This window comes from Anopheles stephensi, chromosome 3 (assembly GCF_013141755.1).
Source record: "Anopheles stephensi strain Indian chromosome 3, UCI_ANSTEP_V1.0, whole genome shotgun sequence".
NCBI classification, from domain to species: Eukaryota; Metazoa; Arthropoda; class Insecta; order Diptera; family Culicidae; genus Anopheles; species Anopheles stephensi.
The window spans coordinates 58,656,310-58,675,899 of record NC_050203.1 but is presented as its reverse complement, the minus strand read 5'-3'; the positions used below and the strand labels follow the sequence as shown (position 1 = coordinate 58,675,899).

Sequence of the window (19,590 nt, the reverse complement as noted above, 5' to 3'; positions counted from 1 at the left end):
TTGAGGACCCCGAACGGCTGGATCGGTCACGTGGGATTAATTTCCCAAAGCTCTGCACTGGTCAGTTCAGAGTAAGGAACTTCTCAATTTAAGATGATTTGCGTGTGAACATTTTTGTGATATCAAGAATTTAAATCCTCAATACAACAGCATGCGATACAACAATTTCCACCATACAAAGCTCTCCACAATGCAGTAAACTTTTAATTTGCTAATGGAACCAGGACCGCTCAGGAACGCATTGGGCTGCACGCTTCGTAATCAAAGTCCCACACCAGTCCCAAGCTCAGCACACACCTGCCAATGGTCAACATTACTTCAGTGTGCTCATAATTTTAACACAAAACTCGACGTTTTTCCGAGCCAAAAGACCAAAACAAAAAGCGAAACGCAGTTTAAATAAAAGCCAAAACTTTTCTAATTCGACTGCGTTGTTGTTTAGCAAAACTGTTTCCGCCACAAACATATCTGCCTCCGGGCGTATGTTAATGTTTTAAAACTTTTGCTTGTAACCTGTAGAACACCGCCACAAACGCAGTCCGACCCGACCATTGCGTGGAAATTTAATTAGCATGTGATTTTTTAATCTAATCACAGTAACTTCTACACTGAAACCCCGTTTAAGGTGCTGCATGTTCTACACCCGTGTACACGATCTACACAGACACGAAATAAAAGCGCGCTCGATAATTGTATTTTTGCTTGTATTCGCTCCCTCAGGCGTACACAAAAGTTTGCTCTTGCTGATGAATAATTTACCTCGACGTCATCGGCACGCCACGTAGTACCAGGCCCTCGTATCCACCTACGACCACTCTGTCCGACTGCACAATATCTCTGGGTGGTAAAGAAAAGGAAAAAAATCGAAAGTAACTCACACATTCTGGTTTGTTAAAATATTAAACTCTCCAGCTTACCCGGGCCGATAGCGAGACACGGACCCACTCGACGCGACCGTAAGCTCGGACGAAAGTCTTGGAAAAACTGAGCGCAAATCGACCGTTCGATCGGTACCACCGCCTGCCAGGTTGATCACCACCACAAACGTGTCACTATCCTGCAGCTCACGCACGTACACGATGACGCTGTTCGAGTACGGAACGAGCTGAACCGAACCCTTCCGGAACGTTTCGTGTGCTCGCAAGCGTACCAACGCTTGGTAGGTTTTGTAATGGCTACGGTCGGCAGCTTTCTCCGCCGCCAGATTCAGCTGCCGATAGTTCGGATGAACCGGCAGCCAGGTGGTTGGACCGGTGGTGAAGTCTGCGTTCGCCGTGTCGTCCCACTGGAATGGAGTTCTTTCCGGATCGCGCGAAAACACAATAAACGCATCACCTCCACCGGTGACAGAATCACCCCCGCCGCTGCTACCGATCGCATCCGGATTATCCTCCATTCCGATTTCCTCCCCATAGTACGTGACCGCAATGCCCGGAAGGGTTAGCAGCAGCGTATGGATCGCATCAATCCGCTCCGTCCCATACCTAGTGCCGACCCGGGGCTGATCGTGATTGCCCAGCACCCAGTTAGCTGTGGCACCGACCCGTGGCATATACGTAAGCCATTTATTGATCGTGAACACAAAATCTTGAGCGCTCGAGTCACGGTTCAGGTCGGTGATGAGCAGAAAGTTAAAGGGCATGTGGGATCCTTCCCGGGCGTGGGCAAGTTCCTCACCAGAACGGTAGTACTTCATCGTGAAGGTAATGTTTGCATACGCTTCTGTCATAATAATACTGCTGTCCCCACCGTGCACCCGTGTCCAGTCGTCCAGCAGCTCTCGCCACTCGTACACCATAGCGTAATCTTCTAGCTGCAAATGGAATAAAATTATTAACTCGCTAAGCGACTCCCATTACGAATGTATAATTGGGGACGTTACATCTACATCAGATTTGCGGGAGAAAGGTTTGCCAAATGGACCACAGTAAATTAAGCGCTCCGAAGTTCGTGACTAGAAATTGGAACGTTACTTCCTTATCAGGGTGCGTCCTCGAGCCTTACCAAGTCCTTCGTGTAGATGTGGTGCGTAAAGCCGTACGAGAGCGGATCCCGGTCGGTGCCCGTTTCCGGCTCGTCCGGAAAGCCTTCCACCTCGAACAGATGATTTACCGCATCGATGCGAAAGCCAGCGACTCCCTTGCGCAGCCAGAACCGCAACACCTCCCGCATCTCCTCCGCCACGGCCGGGTTGCGAAAGTTTAGATCCGGCTGCTGGGCGGTAAACTGATGCAAATAGTATTGACCACGCACCGGATGAAACGTCCAGGCCGAACCGTAGAAAACCGATTGCTGGTGGTTTTGGGGGAATGAAAAAATTGTGAACATTTATGTTAACTTTTTGCACTCCATTTACACCACACTCCGTACGGTCAACTTACCCAGTTATTTGGTGGCAAGCGGGTCCCATTACTGCCGGACGGATCCGCGCGACCATCCTGCCACACATAGTAGTCGGTGTACGGTGCTTCACGCGCTACCGAACGCTGAAACCATTCGCACTGGTCGCTCGTGTGGTTGGGCACAAAATCAAGAATAATCTTGATACCGAGCCGGTCCGCTTCCGCCACCAGTGCTTCGAAATCTTCCATCGTTCCGTACTCCGGCTGGATGGCGGTGTAGTCAGCGATGTCGTACCCGAAATCTACCATCGGCGAAAGAAAGATGGGCGATAGCCAGGTCGCACCGATACCGGCATCCTTGAGATGCGCCAAGCGGCTCGTAATCCCGCGCAAATCTCCTACCCCATCACCGTTCGAGTCCATAAACGAACGTGGATAAATTTGATAGAAAACGGTCCTTTGCCACCATTCATCGCCGTCCGCCGCTTCCGTACCGCCGCCATGACTTATTGCAACCAGCAGAACAAAGTAAAGCCACCGCCACGCTAGTCCGCTGCTGGTCCGACGTTGGTACACCATCGGCACGGCACGAGTTGGCCCGTTGTTGAAATGTCACGTAGCTGGCAATGATTTATGCAAATCGAGAATCAACTATCACCCACCAATCCGCGCACAGTGGTGAGTTTTTCTTTTCTAGCGGGGTTTGCGTCGAAATTGCACTCACAAAGCGATTCACCGGCAGCGGAAGCCAGAAGCGACTACGAATAAATTTAATCACACGTTCCGTGTGATTGCTACCACATGCACGTTGCACCCGACCGTGATGCACTCGCACGGCACACTGCAAACCGCTCCGTACGGTCACCTAGCGGGAGAGAAAATAAAACCGAACCGAGATAATGTAAACGCTTGCTTTCGATTGTGTTTGGTTTTTGGTGGCAACCGATCAATGATCGGTGGTGCATCGTCGCAGGCATGGTTGAGCACACACTTACGATGGCTAGTGATGGGGAGCAAATGCAGCACCAACACTTTACAACGCAAATCAAAACAAACAACAACGAAAGGGCTATCAATAGTATGGTTTTTTTATTCTCATCGAGTGATGTTGCAGTGCAGCTTCATTCGCTGTGCAACGGAATTCGGTTTGTGATCATGCAGTTGAAAAGTTTCATGAAATATTTCATTTGAAAAATCTCTTTGAAGCATTGTACCAACAAACGAAGATTGGAGTACAATAAAGTTGTTGGAATATCAAACTGATGTGTATGCTTAACGTTTCTTAACCTTAATATTTAAGAAGAATAAAACAAGGTTTTTTTTTATTCATAAAGAACGGCCTGGCCGTATTGCTAAAACAAGGTTTTTGAAGTTTATAAAAAAATACTAAATTACTTTCAGCGAATGCTTTAAAAAAATAAATAAAATGGACTAACTTAATGTGCTACGATTTTTATCCTTGAGTTATTGCGTGGTTAATATGGCACCTCCAGTGGCGGATCAAGGTCTTTGAAGGCCCCGAGCGGTTGCTCCTTCCGCTCCTAGCTTGATCCTCCACCACCTGATACCTTCTGACCTCTGTTGACCTCTTCGAGTTTTAAATCATCTTCCCAAATTGATGTGAAAAATCGAGCCGATTTTATCTGATGATTTTGTCGCTGTGAAACTTTGATCTATGGTACAAAGCATTCGTGAAGCATATTTCCGACAAAGTAGGGATATTTCCTAGTACAAAAAAATGTCTTCAATATCTGAGACGGACCAGTCGATGGGACATTCACTCGTATTGAGTAGCTGTAGGCGTTTGTGAAAATCTTTTTCTTGACGATGAGTGCGCCATTAATTAATAAGACTTCCAAGAAATATTAGATTATATAGATAAGACTTCGTCATAAGAATTGACCAATAGAATATTCTGACAAAACCTAAATCAGAAGACTTCGCTCGGTCAATCCCGTTACCAAACCAGCAAGAATTCGATAAAGCCCGTAGAAAGTATGAATTGACATGCTTACGTTGGTCATAAGGTACCATCTTACTGCAGACCGACACTCCGGAAAGAGAAGCAAATATTTTGTAAAATGCCTCTTGACTGTAGCAACGGTCAAGGGACTGTAGGAGCGGTCAAGCGTACAATGCCGATAACTACAATTCGGTGATTTATGGTCAAGAATAATGCATGAATCCACCACGGACACTACAAAGCGACATGTGTTCAGCGTCTCAGACAGCGTCTCCTTCCACAGAAAAAAGATACTTCCTTCAAGACGCGTTCGCAGCATAAACCCCAAACACACACACACTTCAACTCCCAATCCGAAACGATTCATTTTCGTTTCGCCACTGACATTCCGGTAGTTCACTTCCGTCACGCATCCGTTGCTTTTTGCACTGTGAAGTGACTGGAAGAAAGTCCAACCCAACAAACCAACCATGTCGGGGTGCGAGTTGCCGAGCTTGGGCCATGTTTTGCAGGAATGTCGTCTCACATTCCGCACAAATGGCCTCGCGGTGCCGGAATACTCTGAACATTTTTGGGGAGCTGTTTCCCCTACAAAATTGACTACTGCTGCTGAGAATTAGTTTCACAAGTGCTTCAGCATTGCTTGGCAAAACGAAACGGCAGACAGTCGATAGCTAAAACTTTCTAAACTTGCATCCGGTTCTAGCAAGTCAACGATTATTGGTTAAAGTCGCTGCATAAATTCTACATTCACTAGCAATAACACCGTACCGGTCATTATACGCATAATCCGTCTAGCGTTAGTTTAGAAAACTCATCAATCCAAGATGTTTGCATCACACGGACTCACACAGACACAACAACCAAGCGTTCCCATCGGAAGCATAACTTTGCACCTTTTGAGGCTCTCTGCCGAGGATTTCAAGAGCGCGACGTGGGGCTATACCTTATTTCCCAGAAGAGCCTAGAAAGCAACTACTACGCTCCGGTGCTCTGCCAAGTAGCGTATTCATGTATGTCAAGCGAACGGTCGTGAAGCTTCGTAGCCGGCTTTTTTGTATCGTACCCATCGCACCCGCAAGCAGCATCGAATATAATGCAAATTTATGGAATATTTCACCAAAGAAATTATCGTCCCGTCTTTTTGCTGATAAAGTCTTGGCCAGCGGTATGGGCGCCACAGTATCGTGCGCCTCTGTCCGGCTGAACCTCGAACACCTTTACACGCATGACGAAGAAGGAGCGTTCCAAAGTTCAAAGCGTGCCGAGAGAACAGGGCAGTATACGTGTCTGTGTGTGTGTGTGTAATTGAAGTTTGATTCCTATGCCGTTGGCTGAAACGACTTATTTAGGATTTTTACTCCCGAGGGCAAAACATGGACGGTGGAGTCAAACGCTAGACTGTCTGATAATACTGTGGCATAAAATTTGTGGCTTACAAAGCAAAAACACAAAACAACCCAAAAGGCAAAACCATGCCCTCTGGATGGGGGTTTACTGCTGCCGTGAAATCGGTTTTATGGACGAGCTACCGGTGAAGACTGGAAGCACGGTTCCGTTTATCTTCTGGATTTGGCAAGAAGGGAATTAAAAAACTTTTACGTTGCAGTTTTTGTTTTCGCCATCGTCCGATCGTAACATGGAATCTTTTGTTTGGTTTTGTTGCTATCTCTGACCTTCGATTCTGCAACACTTTGCAGACAATCATAAAGTTACTGCATAAAACGAGATTATTATATTTATCGTTCACCAAGGTGATGCTATTTTTATGCGTAGCTTACACCAATTAAAAGGCGCTCCAGTCTGTCTGGTGGACTTCACTTAAAAGTTTGAGTCAAACTTCTCCCAAAATTAAACTTAAAACATGTGATTGAATCTTAAGGTCAAATAAAACCTTTAAAATGCTGCAAGAATATCATTTCCAAGGATTATCCCATCAAGAGTCCTAGGCTCTAATCTGCGTTCACATAACAATCAAAACATTACCACATGCACCCAAAAGGCAAGCAATTCACAAGTACTAAAAGCAAACATTTAACCAACCTATCAGCCCATTCTGCCAAACCATAACGAGCAGTGTATCCCCTGACAAAACTTTCTCGACACAACCGACACAACACTGCTTCAACCTGTCCTCTCCAGAAACCTTCACCTACTTCAGAGCGCGAAGGTGGTGTGATGGCAGTGGTGGCCAATCAAAAGCACCGCCGCAGGAGAAGACCGTTCGTTATTAGTATCATATCGTAAACGAATTTATTAGTATATTTTACGGCTAGCGACTGACCGTGATGGCGGTGGGGCAGAAGTTGTTAGCCAACTTGAACTTTTTTGTTTTTGCAAGCTTGCCTGCTTGCTGCGTGAAAAACGAGTGAATCGAGCTTCCTCGCCGCCGACACCGACCGACCCCGGCTACGGCATTCGGTACAGTTATCGTATTACCAATGTTTGACCATTATCGTCCAGATTCTGTACTCTGTCATCGTGCTGCTGTGCACTCGGTATCGTCTTAACAGCCTTAATATTGCCTAAAACTCGATGAGCGGAAAAGTGTCCTCCTTGTGGTAACCGTCGCTGCTAATTGACCGGCGCGCCATAATGGCAACAATCGCTACGGCCATCAGTTTTCCCCGGTTTGATGGTGTAATACGAGATACGATCCGGCTTTTTTTAAGCGAAATTGTGGTGCAACTCTAAATCGCCCCGGCATTGTATCAAAATCGCGAGCCGAACCAGTTATTCATCATCCAGCCTGTCAGATGCGGGATTTTGGGCGAGACTCTTCTTACCAGCTCGATTGCCACCAATCTTTGGAGGGTTTTTTTTAAAGCTCGGCCGAGTGTCAACAAATCTGGCCAACGAGTGTATGCTGGAAGGACGTGAGCTTTACTGATGAGTTCTCGTGGGTGTGTGTGTGTTCTCAAATCTATCCAATCATTCGAGACCGGGTGTAATCTCGTCTCAAGCCAAACGTGAGTGGCCAGGCGTACCGAGGGTTTGGCAAGCTACGTGATGAGAATTCTGTTCTAATTTTTCGTTGAACCGTTCAACGCCCGAAGCAGTGAGCAGGAAAATGCCATTCAAGAAGCTACCAGCGCCTGCAGCTGTTGGTCTGGTCTTGTTCTTGTTCTTCATTTGCTACATTCGGCATTGATTGGATTTTGATTATATTACTTGGAGCAAAAAGGAACGAATTTTGAGCTTCGCTTGTGTATGTTTGTCACGATTACTACGCTACCGTGCTGTCACCGGAACCGGTTCGTATAGATAATAATAATTTCTCCATGCCAGTTTGAATATAGACTGAGGTTTGAGTCAGTTTACTTACAGTTTTAAAGATTCCTAAAGGGCTTAAATATCTAAAGCCCTATTGTCTATCTATCTGTAAGCTATTTTTTGCTTTCCCTAAAGTAAATCAATACCAACTACCGGTATGGCAGCGATACTAGAGCTACTTCTTTGTTCATAGGAATAAAACCCATTGGATGCAATTCTAGCAGAAGAAATGCTAAGAAGCTCTAGCGCTACAACAGCACTAGAAAAGCTTCTTTAAGTGAATTCACTCTCTCGCCAAGGCATTAAATTAAAAAAGAAACCCATTTCGTCTTGCTTCATCGAAGTCGTTGGTTTTTTTTCTTCTCCCTGTCTTTCGTTCACCACTCAAAACCAGCACGATGCTACCACTCCTGGAGCTGGAAAAGTTTGCTGCATGCTGCAAGAAAGCTAACGACTTTTCCAACCGACAGTTCCTTGAGAACTGGGGCACTACTAGTGGTCGAGGCTGCACGCTGCAATATGCAACCACTTAAGCATGCTTATAACGCATTTTCGTTCACCGCCTCTGCTCGAAGCAGTCGCAGTCGGGCCAGCTGCTGCTTGTTGGAGTGGGAATGGGGTTTCTGGCCGCCTGCACCAACAACAAGCAGGTGCATTGAGGTTGTTGAAGCTTTCGTGCCAGCGCCTTGAAACAAAGCTTGTTTGATGCAACCCAACCGCTGGCAAAGCTTTTGATGGATGAAGCGCAGCAGCGTGTGCGGAAAATGACATTTATTTACCGCAAAAGTGAAAGAAAAATGAGTTGCTTGCCTGTGTTGGGGGAGGGTTTGGAATCGGATGGACCCCGTATTGATGCAGTGACACTTCACGGAATTAGTTGCGGGCGGTTTGTGTTAAGTTCATTTTGTTCTCATTTCAAGAAGTTCGTGGGGTTTTGACTAGTGGCAGACACTGGAAATAGGGTTCGGGAATGAAAACTTGGTTACGAGTTTGAACCCCTGTGCGAAGATTTTTTTGAAATTATAATACCATACTTCTCAGAATACCAGAAGAAGTTTGACAAAAACATCAATTCAAATGAATTGCCGACATTCTGCATAGTACATCATATTTCCTTTCCATAGTTTTTAAGAAGCTTTCCATCCATATAATGGAACTTTTTAATCTCTCAGGGGTATCTTCTTCTTCTTCTTCTTTGGCCTAACGACCTCTTAGGTCATGTCTGCCATTTCTGGCTTACGAGACTTAAAGATACCACGTAGTTGGGTAGTCAGCCCTGACTACGGGGGAACGGTCCGGATGCGATTTGAACCCCGATCCTACCGTATGAAGACCAGAACCGTTGTCGCCTCCACCCCCAGGCCGCCCCTCAGGATATATTTCGAATGAATATTAGATTTCTCATAAGTCCCTTGTAGCACGTTGCAATCATTAAGCCGTATCTTGCATACATTAAGGGATAAATTAGCAACGCGACTATGGAGTTTTGCAATTAACTGTGGATTTTATGACAAGTGTTTGATACGTTCCTGTCAAACTATAAATTTTCAAAATTCGTTGTATTGTTAGTTGTCATTTGAACGACTTCTTCTTCTTCTTTCTTGGCCTAACGACCTCTTAAGGTCATGCATGTCATTTCTGGCTTACTAGACTTAATAATAGGGGCAGTCTGGTGGTCAAGGCGTTAACGGTGCCCGTCTTAACACGGCAAAACCGGGGTTCAAATCCCATCCAGACCGGCTCCCCGTACTTAGGGCGAACTACTTTACTACGTGTAAAATCAAGTCACAGAGAGCCAGAAATGGCAGGCCGAGACCTCCCGAGCTTGAAGTGGAATGGAAGAAGAAGAAGACTTATTGATACCACATAGCTGGATTGTCAGTCCTCACTATGGGAGAACGGTCCAAGTGTATGATTAGAACCCCGGTTCTGCCGTGTTTAAAAACCGGTGGCCGCTTTAACATCTACCACCGGACTACCCCATAGCAATCGATTGATTGACAATCATTTTCAAATAGGCGCATTACAAATGATGAAAAAAAACCTATTTTCCACATTATTTCCCAAAAATAATAGAATGGAGAAGCGAAACCATCCATGTTATGGAGCGTTGACAGAAGACCAAAATTAAGTTGACGTATTCCTTGAACTGTGCACTGTTCCTTTGCAGCTTAATTTAAAGCCCCTTTTTACTACCATCAACCATTATTTGTTTCTTCGCTTTCACACACAAACACACACAGACCTATTTCCAACATTTTCACACGGTTGAAGAATGCGAAACAGCTGGCGAACAATTTTCTCAATACTTGTCTTTCTTGCTACAAGCACTTTCCACTTTGCAAACGAACTTCGCTGAACTTTACCTATCGATACCGTGTATGGCGTGTTCTTCGAACGTTCTTGAGCCACCAGTCCGGGCTGCCTGCTCCAACTCGAAAAACAAAACTTCTGAGACCCGGTCGTTTCCGGTCGAGTGGAAAAATGCTACCGTTCCCAATCATAGGGTTTTTGCCCCCGTTTCTGGTTTAGCCTAGGTTGTGGCCGCCCTTCGCACGTTCAATCACCGAGTCTGAATTTTCACAGCATCAAATATTCGCGACCGTGCATAGCCGGTTTGGGTGCCACCTCTTTTACCCCCTTTCCCTCTCCAGGGGTAAGCCTCCACAATCCAAATGCAAACAACCGTAACTTCCATTAATGGGTTGCATGCCTCTTTAGCGGCCTTTTCCTCACTTTGGCCCTTTTCACCCAACCGACCTTCAGATGCGCGAAATTTCAGATTTGTAAGCATCAAATATTAATGGTCCCCGTAATAACTTTGCCACACTTAAATCCATCACGTTCATCCGGGAAGCGATGTATGTGTGGGTAAGGTGCGCCTGGTACGACCGGTTTTGGCGGCGGCCGCGACCTTTTTCCGACGTTGAGCACCAAATTTTACACAAACCCCTTTTGCGCGTCGATCCTTACCCGCGGACGCGATAAATTATACCATGTCTCTTTTCCGTGCGTGCCACCCATGCCTTGGCGAAGGGCTGAGCTTTGTTGTGAAAGCTTTGCGCTGAATCAGCAAGACGAGGGGTTAAGTAGAACGAATTATCAGCACCTTTCCAACGGACAAATCCCATTTTTGCGAATGATAAGATGAACTGTTTGTTTCATTGGTGAATGCGCATCCATGTTGTCGGCAACATGATTTTAATTACTCATGAAATATTCAGCCGTATTTCATTGCTCGGGCGCCCATTTGTTTGCGTTAGCTTAATGATTCAATCATAAAAATTAATTTTTGCTTCAGTGTGTTCAGTAAGAAGAAGTCATAAATTTAACGCTTATTAACTGCAGTCCCTAGAGAACTTTGGAGGGATTACAATTTTTAAAATAGTATTGCTCTACATTTAGCAGACATGTCTTAAGAAAGCCTCACATGACGGCATAGCCAGGGTAAAATTAAACGATACAATGAGCTGTTTTGGATTCCCTGTCAAGTGTTCCAGGCTTAGAAGAATGACAACGGCCAACATCACATGCCTGGTGAAGGTCGATGGAATACGCTCAGATCCTCTTGCAACCTCCAAGGGTCTGCGCCAGGGAGATGGGCTTGCCTGTCTTCTTTTAAATTATGAACTAGACAGGGCGATTAGTGAATCGGAGGTGGAAGCTTCAATGAACATCTTCTATAAATCTCTCCAGATCTTAGCATTTGCTGATGTTAAAGACGTCGTTGGTTTGAGGCTCTCCTATGTAGCAGAAGCTTACCAAAGGATCCAGCGAACTTATCCTCCAATTGTTGATTAACGAAGCGAAGAATGATGGTGATGTACAGATGAAGTCGCCGAAAATTTCACCTCACTGGGGTAAAAAGTTTGCACCTGTATGTGCACCTTACTATTTTGCTGCAAGCTTTACACTCATCTGGCTCCGAGGGGGCGGGTTATGTCATGAGAAGGACACCGGACAACCCAGTCCATAAAATCTTTTTAGGCTCTCCACATGGGCGTGGTAGGCTCAAATTGAGATGGAGTGATGGCTTTATTGTGACCGTCAGAACAGCCAGGATAATCGACTGGCAGACGGCGGTGCTAGACCGTGAGCGGTATCAAAGATTGTTGCAGAACGATAAGACTGTGAAGCTATCGTAGCATCCAATAAGTAAGGAGGTTTCAATAACTAATGTCATTTCTAAATTTAACCTGGATTTTAAATAAATCTTCTCGAATTTAATAATGCTCCATCCCCATGAATAAACACACTAATTGATACAATTATGTAAACAGTAATCCTTCCATTTACCAAACCTCCTCTTCCTAAGTCCTCTATAACCTGCCATGCTTTAATTTATCAGTGTCTTGTTCTAATTAAGAGCAGCTATCGTAATGCATCAAATAACTCGATCCAGAGCAATCACACGACACCCTCTCCAAGATCTAATAAATCTTTCCTAACCAATGGCTTCCAAACGCTCGTGTTCCGATCAATTAAAAACATCCGTTGTTTAACGACGCTACCAATCTGTAACACACAAGAACGAGACTGTTCTAACATATCCGCAACAACACATCCATTCCACCCGATAATCCCCATACCATTGTAAACGCTTCGTTTTGCTGCTTCAACGAGACTTGACTCACGATGAAAAAGCTCCATATAAAGCTAGTCCCACTAGTCCAACGTCTGCACACATGAAGACATCACCGTAAGAAAACAAGCAGTCGTGTGCGCTATCTGAAACTAACATTTCATAATAATGGTCAGCGCCAGACAATCTTATCCAACGGCTACCATACGGAAGCAGAACATCATTTCTGAGGAAATTTAATGCCCCTTACCCGGCGCAAACCCGGCACGCTCTCGAATCAAGCCCCGGAATAAACGAGTTCAAAGAGGAAATGTTACATTTTCACCTCGAGCAGAAATTGACTTTGCACCCGTAACACAGCGTATTGGCAGATGACATACGCCCCAGCATGCAGCTGGGTAAGTAGTTGTTCATTGAGTCACCAAGGGTCTCGATTCGTGTGCTCGGTTGGACCTGTCATAAAAATATGACTTTATTTTTCCCGAGAAAATGAACACCATAGCTGCGTCAAAGCTGGGGGTAAAGACACGCGGACGTTTGCGCCTGGGAAGATGCTTGCTCGGTACATGATTTATAAGGATGTCCGTTCGGTAGTTATCCTATTTCCAGCTGTCCAGCTGGTGTGCGAATGACTTCATAAATGTTTATGAACGGTGACGGTATAGCCAATTTCGACCGATGACGATGGTCAGCTGTAAACCGTGTGAAAACAAGAACGACAGTAGGAAAAGCTCTTACAAGTAGCTTGCTCAATTATGTTTAACTTTGATGCACATCAAAAGACTTTAACGATATTAAATTCAGTGATATTACAGGCTTTAACATGTTGCATTTAATGCCCCAAGCGGTCGAATCTTCTCGCTTCGATTTACGATTAAATAACACATCATCACTAATTTGCTGTGCTGTGTCACAAACAAATTGTTGAACGCATCCGCTGACAGCTGCCCGGCCATAGGTTTCACTCATAATCGTGCGTAATTGTATAATGGTTCGCATCAAACAATTAGACACCTGACACACCGCCAACATGAACAGACATCCGGCCAACTAAATGATACAATCCGATAATAACGCGACGGAACACACGACTCCAAACCATCGTCCCGCGTACGATCGGTAACACGCCACTAATTAAAATGAATCCCGCTTCCTCATATCGACCGCACACTGCACGTTAGTATGTGCTCCATTTGCATTGCAAATCAGGAAAAGTACACCGATCACCGTTTTGTCACAAACACTCTGGCTCTGGCCTAACACCTGCCCGGCAACTGTACTTTGCATCATTTAATCAACCGATAGCGAGGATTATTGTGCTAATATTTCAATCGGTACATACACATCTAATTCCACGCGCCGAATGGTTGCGATACTTCAAAACTCGAGTTGCAAATTGGTGGTAACTCTCAATTAAAACACCACAACCACAATGCATTGCGGTTGGATTGCAAAATAAATCACCCTCAGCAATGGAGACGCCTGGTTGGTTTAAGCGCCGTTTGCAGCACATTTGGATGATTAAACCGCGTTGCGTAGTGTTTGCGCTAATGTTCAAAATATTGCTTCGGGTAGTTAAACGATACGCTAGATTATGATACATTGCTTGCTATAGTTCTGCTGCTTGCTGGTAGTTTGATATTGTTATTTAATTAATTTTAACGAACTGCATAACTGTTGGAATACAAGTAATACAGATAACCGTATGCAACGTTGGTTTTTTGTTATATTATAGTTATAGAAACTCGTATGCTATAGACGAGCTATTAAAGTAGAAGTTGAAATTTAAAAAAAAGTATTCTTTAAACTTTGCATTAAGAACAATATATATTACATTTTAGCACGTGAGATTAAGAAGAGAAGATGAAAAGGTAAGCTCGACTTTAAAACAAATATATTTTTGGGTAAAGGAAATCATGATTAATGAACGTTGTAAGTGAATTACTATAGACGAACATTGTGAAATTATAAAATTATTGTTTAGCTATAAAAAATTAATACCGAGGAACCTTATTTTAGGTTTAAATCATTCCAAACTTCAACTTGAAGCAATATTTTGCCGCGATAAACTCATTTATCGAACATAAATTATCCTAAATTTTACTACATTTCTTTTCCCGATTCGATGTTCAAAATATACTCAAAACTGCACCAAAATTTCGTCAACTCTTACTCTCTATTAAATCAGACATTGTTCTCACACGCCGTTTTATTTCGATTCAATCCCATATTTTCGATTCCAAATCTTTATACAGTTTTAAAGTTAAATAAAACCAAACCACACGATACATTCAAGTCAAAAGTACTGCACCCATATCACTTCCGTTGTTGCATCGTGTACATTTTTTTCTATTTTTCTTTCTTTCCTCTCGTTCTCTTTTTCCAACACTCTGCATTACGATACCTCTCTGCATCTCTTCCAATCGCATCGCATGCACCGGGCAACCTCTGTTCGGCAACAGTCGCAAGCTCGCCAGAGAATAAGTTTACCAAAGATGATATAACGCTCGCCGGTGCTGGCCCGGGGCGCGAACAGTTGCCCTGCTGCGATCCGGCCACCTGCCCAGGCGGTCCCACCACCAGCTACGGATCGTGCGGATCTACCGGACCAATCGCCACGATTCCACCGGCCGGTGTCGGCGGTGGCGTTAGTGGTACCGCATTGTCCCACACCCAACAACAACAGCAGCAGCCACAATCATCATCCAACCAGCAGCATCCGCAACAGCAACAGTCCTCTGGCAGCTGCTATCCGTATCATCATCACTTTCATCACCACCACCATCACCATCATTGCCATCAGCCAGTGCGAGCGGATTGTCACTCACGGAACGGACAGATAGCAAGTAAGTGCGGTGCTCTTTGTTGTTTGATTGCTCTCTTTTTAAACTTTTGTATGCCTGTGTGAGTTGTTCTTGTTGTTGTGGTTTTTTTCTGTTCTTTGTAAATGTTGTGCCTGTTTACTACAATTATATGAGTAGCATACTTATAACCATTATATTAACCACGTACGTATTTTGGCATTTAACAGTTAAGATAAACTACGAACCCTTGACGGTGTTTCGTTGTACTGCTAATAGTGTATTGTAATTGAGTGAACGCTTTCTAATAATATTATTAATAGACCTTCCTCTAATTCCTCTTGGAAGAGAAAAGCAGGAAAATTTGTAATAATTTAAGGTGTAGAAATTCCATCCTATTAGTATAACCTAGAGAGCAATACTATTAACCGTTTAGCCTTCTTGACCTTATAAACCGACTTAACAAACTATGAATGCTCCAATTATATTTTTAACAAATAAAATTGGAAGCAACGTACGTGTTATAGTAGACTTCAGGATCTATTATCAATAGTTCAATAGGGTTCAAGGTCATCTACGCAAGCCTACGATGGTTTGCAACATATGCCAAAATTTATTAAATCAACGAGTGGGCTTTAAGGGGATCTCGTGCAAATCGTATCGTCGTCGTAATCGTCGTATAGCAAATGAGACTCACCAGGTTCCAGTGGTCTAGTCATGCCATGAGAATGGTTCCAGACAATCCAATCCTTAAAGTTCTCTTAGGCCGACGACATGAACAGAGAAGACATGGAAGCCCTCGAAAAGTCTCGGCCTGCCATTTCTGACTTTCTGTGACCTTGGTTTTACCCATAGCAAGGTAGTCAATCCTGCGTACGGGAGAGGTGGTCTCTGATGGGATTTGGACCCCGGTTCTGCCGTGCGAAGACCGGCGCCGGTGTCGCATCGGCCACCCGACCGCACTGCTCCGGACGTTGATGCATCCGCCAGAACTAAATGACAGGACCGACTAACCAGCAACAGGTAAATTAAGTCAAAAAATCTAGTTATCCCGCGAGAAAGACCGGGATTACAGATCGCAGGGAGACGGCGGCGCTGGAGCAAAGTCATGGACTCTTTTAGCAGAACACGATAAGATTATAGCGCCTGAAGATAAACAGATTAAGGTCTAGACTACATCTAATGGGATCACAAATTATTGTGAAGAAGCTTCATATGTTTCATCAGTCATCTTTAAGTCTGATTCGCTGTTTGATAAAGCGATCCATCCCGTAGCAGAACAATATTTTGAAGTTCTAAAGAGTTGACATTTACCTGGAAAAGTATTTGTTTCTTAAAAATCCTAAAATAATTCATTATAACACCAGCATCAATGAAAACAGGCCAGTTCTCAAATTTAGTAAACATTACTAAGTTTGCTTGGTCTAGTCTGGTGCAATGAAGCAGTCTTTGTGTTTAAGGTGTAATAGCCTCGATTTTAAATAGATTTTCCACTATTCGAAAGCTGTAGGTCTCCGGGACAAGTTTTCACGTGAAACGTTTCTGATTTTGGGCGATCTTTGCACGGACCGAAGAAACGGAATTATATTCCGGCCTGCCATTTCTGGCTTTCTGTGACTTGAATTTACCCGTAGCAAAGTAGTCAGCACTGCGTCCTTGGAGGCGGCTTGGTCTGGTTGGGATTTGAACCCCGGTCCTGCCGTGAGAAGACCGGCGCTGCTGTCAACTAGGCAGGTCCGGTGGCCCCAATAATTCACCATTCCAAAAACAAATATTATGATGCAAATGTAAATACTCCACATGTAATTCCTCGAGCGCCTTGCCGCAAACTTAAGCGCCTTCTAATGTTTGAAAAACATATAACTCCAACCTCTCTTTACCTCTTGTCGCACGACGACAATCATAAAACGTAACTGTGCAAAATCAACACCACTCAATTAAGCCCATTTCTCTACCAACGAGCGTAATGCTTTTGCAGCTTATGCACGCAGCCTTCTAGCTAATGAATGCTACCTCCCTCTGTGTGTCTCACTCACTCAGTTTGTCCAAGTGCATAAAAGCAGAAAAAGCATCTCCGCATTGTCTGGCGACCGGTTACACAAGACACAAGCTGCTGTAAAGTGATATTCGTTTCAATTAAGCACACTCTCTCACCTCTCCTCTACAATCGGCTGCCTTCATGAAGCCGCCTGACCTAGTAAGAACGCAACGGTAGGACTCTTACTTCCGGTTCGGGTTTGAGGTGCCGTTTGCCGTGAGTGGTCCAACGGTACGTCCTACGTATTAGGACGCACACTGCAGCTAATCGGACACGATCGATATGCAGAAGCGTTGCCCTAATGCATTTCACCTCACGGTAAGGCACAATATAGCAGCTTACCGCAAAACATCGACCACACCTCACCGCAGCATGCAGCAGAATCTCGGCCAAAGGTTAGAGCACACAAACGCAACACGGGTGAAGTAGCAGTGCGTTGTACGTGTGAAGCAAAAGTCAAAACCAGACAACCACCACAATGCTAATCTCAACGTACCGTCACATCAGGTTCTTACCGGTTCGAAGGTGACTTCTTGGCTTCTTCCTCGGGCCGGAGCCTGCCGGAAGGCACTCGCGCACTAATGAAAGAGGATGTAATCAAGTGAAATGTTTCCAACAGTCGTCGGTGGCTGTGTTGTGCAACAAAGCAATTTCTCATTAAACCGGGCAGAGTATGTTCCTGGCATAAGGGATTGGGATTAATGAGAATACTGCTCCGGGGAACTCTTGAATCCGATGGAGCTTAACTTTGCTCGTTCTTTTGAATTTTGTCGGGTTGGAGCCTGTCGAAAGGCTATAAGAAATATAGATCCGCACCATAGCCAGTTCGATGAATAATAAGAGCTAAGGACAACACCGAGCAGCAAATGCACAATTTCTGGAGAATTCACTTTATTAAATTTGCTGCAGCAGTACCATTGGCCAGAAGCACTAGCTGTTTGATGTTTTGCAGCTTAAGCTCGATAGGTAAATCTCCAGTTGCTCCTTTGTTAGAAAGCAATTACTAAAGGACTGAAGCAATATTGTGAGGTGACAAATTACTTGAGACCGGAACAATATCAGGTGATGAAGCATGGAAACGATAAAAAAGTATTAAATTCCTTTACAGGTCGGTCGGCCTTGCAGAATATCTAATGAAAATGTTTCCTCCATTTTTTTACTTAATCCTTTACTTAATCCCTGAGCAAAATTTAATGATAACTTTAATTAAGGAATACATTGAAATGTCCATCTCCAATTCTTAAAGAGCAATAATCAGAAACAAGAATTTCCACAACTTTCATATCGAATCTTTGATTAGTATAAACACATATGGCAGGGCGAACAGAAGTAATTTGCATGCAAACCTACAAGTATATAGGGTTCGCCAAGCACGGTACGAGTACACTAACACACATTTTCCCCAACATCAGGATAGCATGAAGGTTATAACCACACACCTCAACCGAAGTACAAACCAAATGCTAACGAACCGTACCGTAACTTCATTTACGAAGGTGTTGTTGTTTGGCTCCCAACCGCCCAGAAATCAACATTGTAGCTAATTGAAATTAGTTCCGATTTTGTTGGATGAAACTTTTGTTCAAATTTTACACCTTGACATGAATATTGGATAATACGTTTAATAGCTCAAACAAGCAAAGGATAGCAAGTCATAGCATAAGAGGCCTGGCGAGATGCATTTTTAGCTTACAATAATACATGAGCTTCATATTAATAATGTTTGTCTATAAAATATTTCCTAGAACTTATCATTTCACTTCATACAGTATATCCCATTCAAAACCACCCTTACCGTTCACTACGGGCTAACCTTACACATTTTACAGCCCCCAACCCAGAACACACGGCCGGTACCGTTGCAAGTCAGATTAGTTTACAATTCCGGTATCCGATATAATGGTCAGCATCGTCAACAACAGTGTGCTGGTTTAGCTTGTGCTTCTCACTTTGCTACTACAGGCGTGCGGTTACGGCCCACGCCAGGAAAAAGCATCAAATATGCGTAACAAAGCTGCAACGCCCGGTGGTTTGTAAATTGAAATCCGTGGTTACTACTGCAACTCCCGAAATTTCAGCTCGCACGATCATTGATAAACGAGCTTTGAGCTTATGGTGCGTATGCAAAGCTGGTTGCTGGTGGTTGCGTTGGTTGACGGTAATTTCCGAGCATGGTTTTTGCAGTGGGCTCGAAAGTTGTTCCAAAAACGCACTGTGTTATTTCATATCATACCGTGATACATTTCGATGCTTGGAGGTTTTTTTTCTGTCTTTTCGTACTGGTTTTAATATGCATTATGTGCTGCTTTTGAAAGTTGGCGGGAAATTGATCGGGCTTTGCTAATAATCCTTTTCAGTGAACGGCTACAGCAAAGCTTATCTCTTTCAATCTGATTCCTGCTCTTGTTTGATATTGGGGTAATGAAAAATGTGACAGATAGGGAACATAAAAATGTTGTGCTTACTTCAAGCATACTGTTATGTTTCATGTTTCAAAAAGATTTCTTTTGACTGATTAAATTCCATCAAACGTTTTAGAAGAATTTGGAAAAAGCAGCTATAAACAAGAATTTCAATTGTTTTATAGCAGA

General features: G+C 44.0%; 2 protein-coding genes across 4 annotated transcripts in view; one reads left to right on the top strand and one right to left on the bottom strand.

The window, feature by feature from the left end:
- Positions 1–19,590, top strand: part of LOC118509000 (calcium/calmodulin-dependent 3',5'-cyclic nucleotide phosphodiesterase 1-like) — a 161,739-nt gene that overhangs the window by 83,483 nt on the left and 58,666 nt on the right. For both annotated transcript variants that reach the window (XM_036049013.1, XM_036049012.1), the window contains exon 3: positions 14,623–15,006. In XM_036049013.1, the coding sequence (XP_035904906.1) occupies positions 14,623–15,006 (384 nt within the window). The remainder of the gene's footprint in view (positions 1–14,622; positions 15,007–19,590) is intronic.
- LOC118509001 (maltase 2-like) overlaps positions 1–19,590 on the bottom strand; it is a 60,697-nt gene that overhangs the window by 1,387 nt on the left and 39,720 nt on the right. The window contains exons 2-6 of one of the 2 annotated variants that reach the window (XM_036049015.1): positions 3,067–3,207; positions 2,382–2,962; positions 2,005–2,292; positions 918–1,813; positions 760–837 (exon numbers count right to left, since the gene is read on the bottom strand). In XM_036049015.1, coding sequence (XP_035904908.1) covers positions 760–837; positions 918–1,813; positions 2,005–2,292; positions 2,382–2,921 — 1,802 coding nt within the window. In that variant the 5' untranslated portion in view covers positions 2,922–2,962; positions 3,067–3,207. Of the gene's footprint in view, positions 1–759; positions 838–917; positions 1,814–2,004; positions 2,293–2,381; positions 3,208–19,590 lie in introns of both variants that reach the window. The other variant, XM_036049014.1, reaches the window with a different exon arrangement.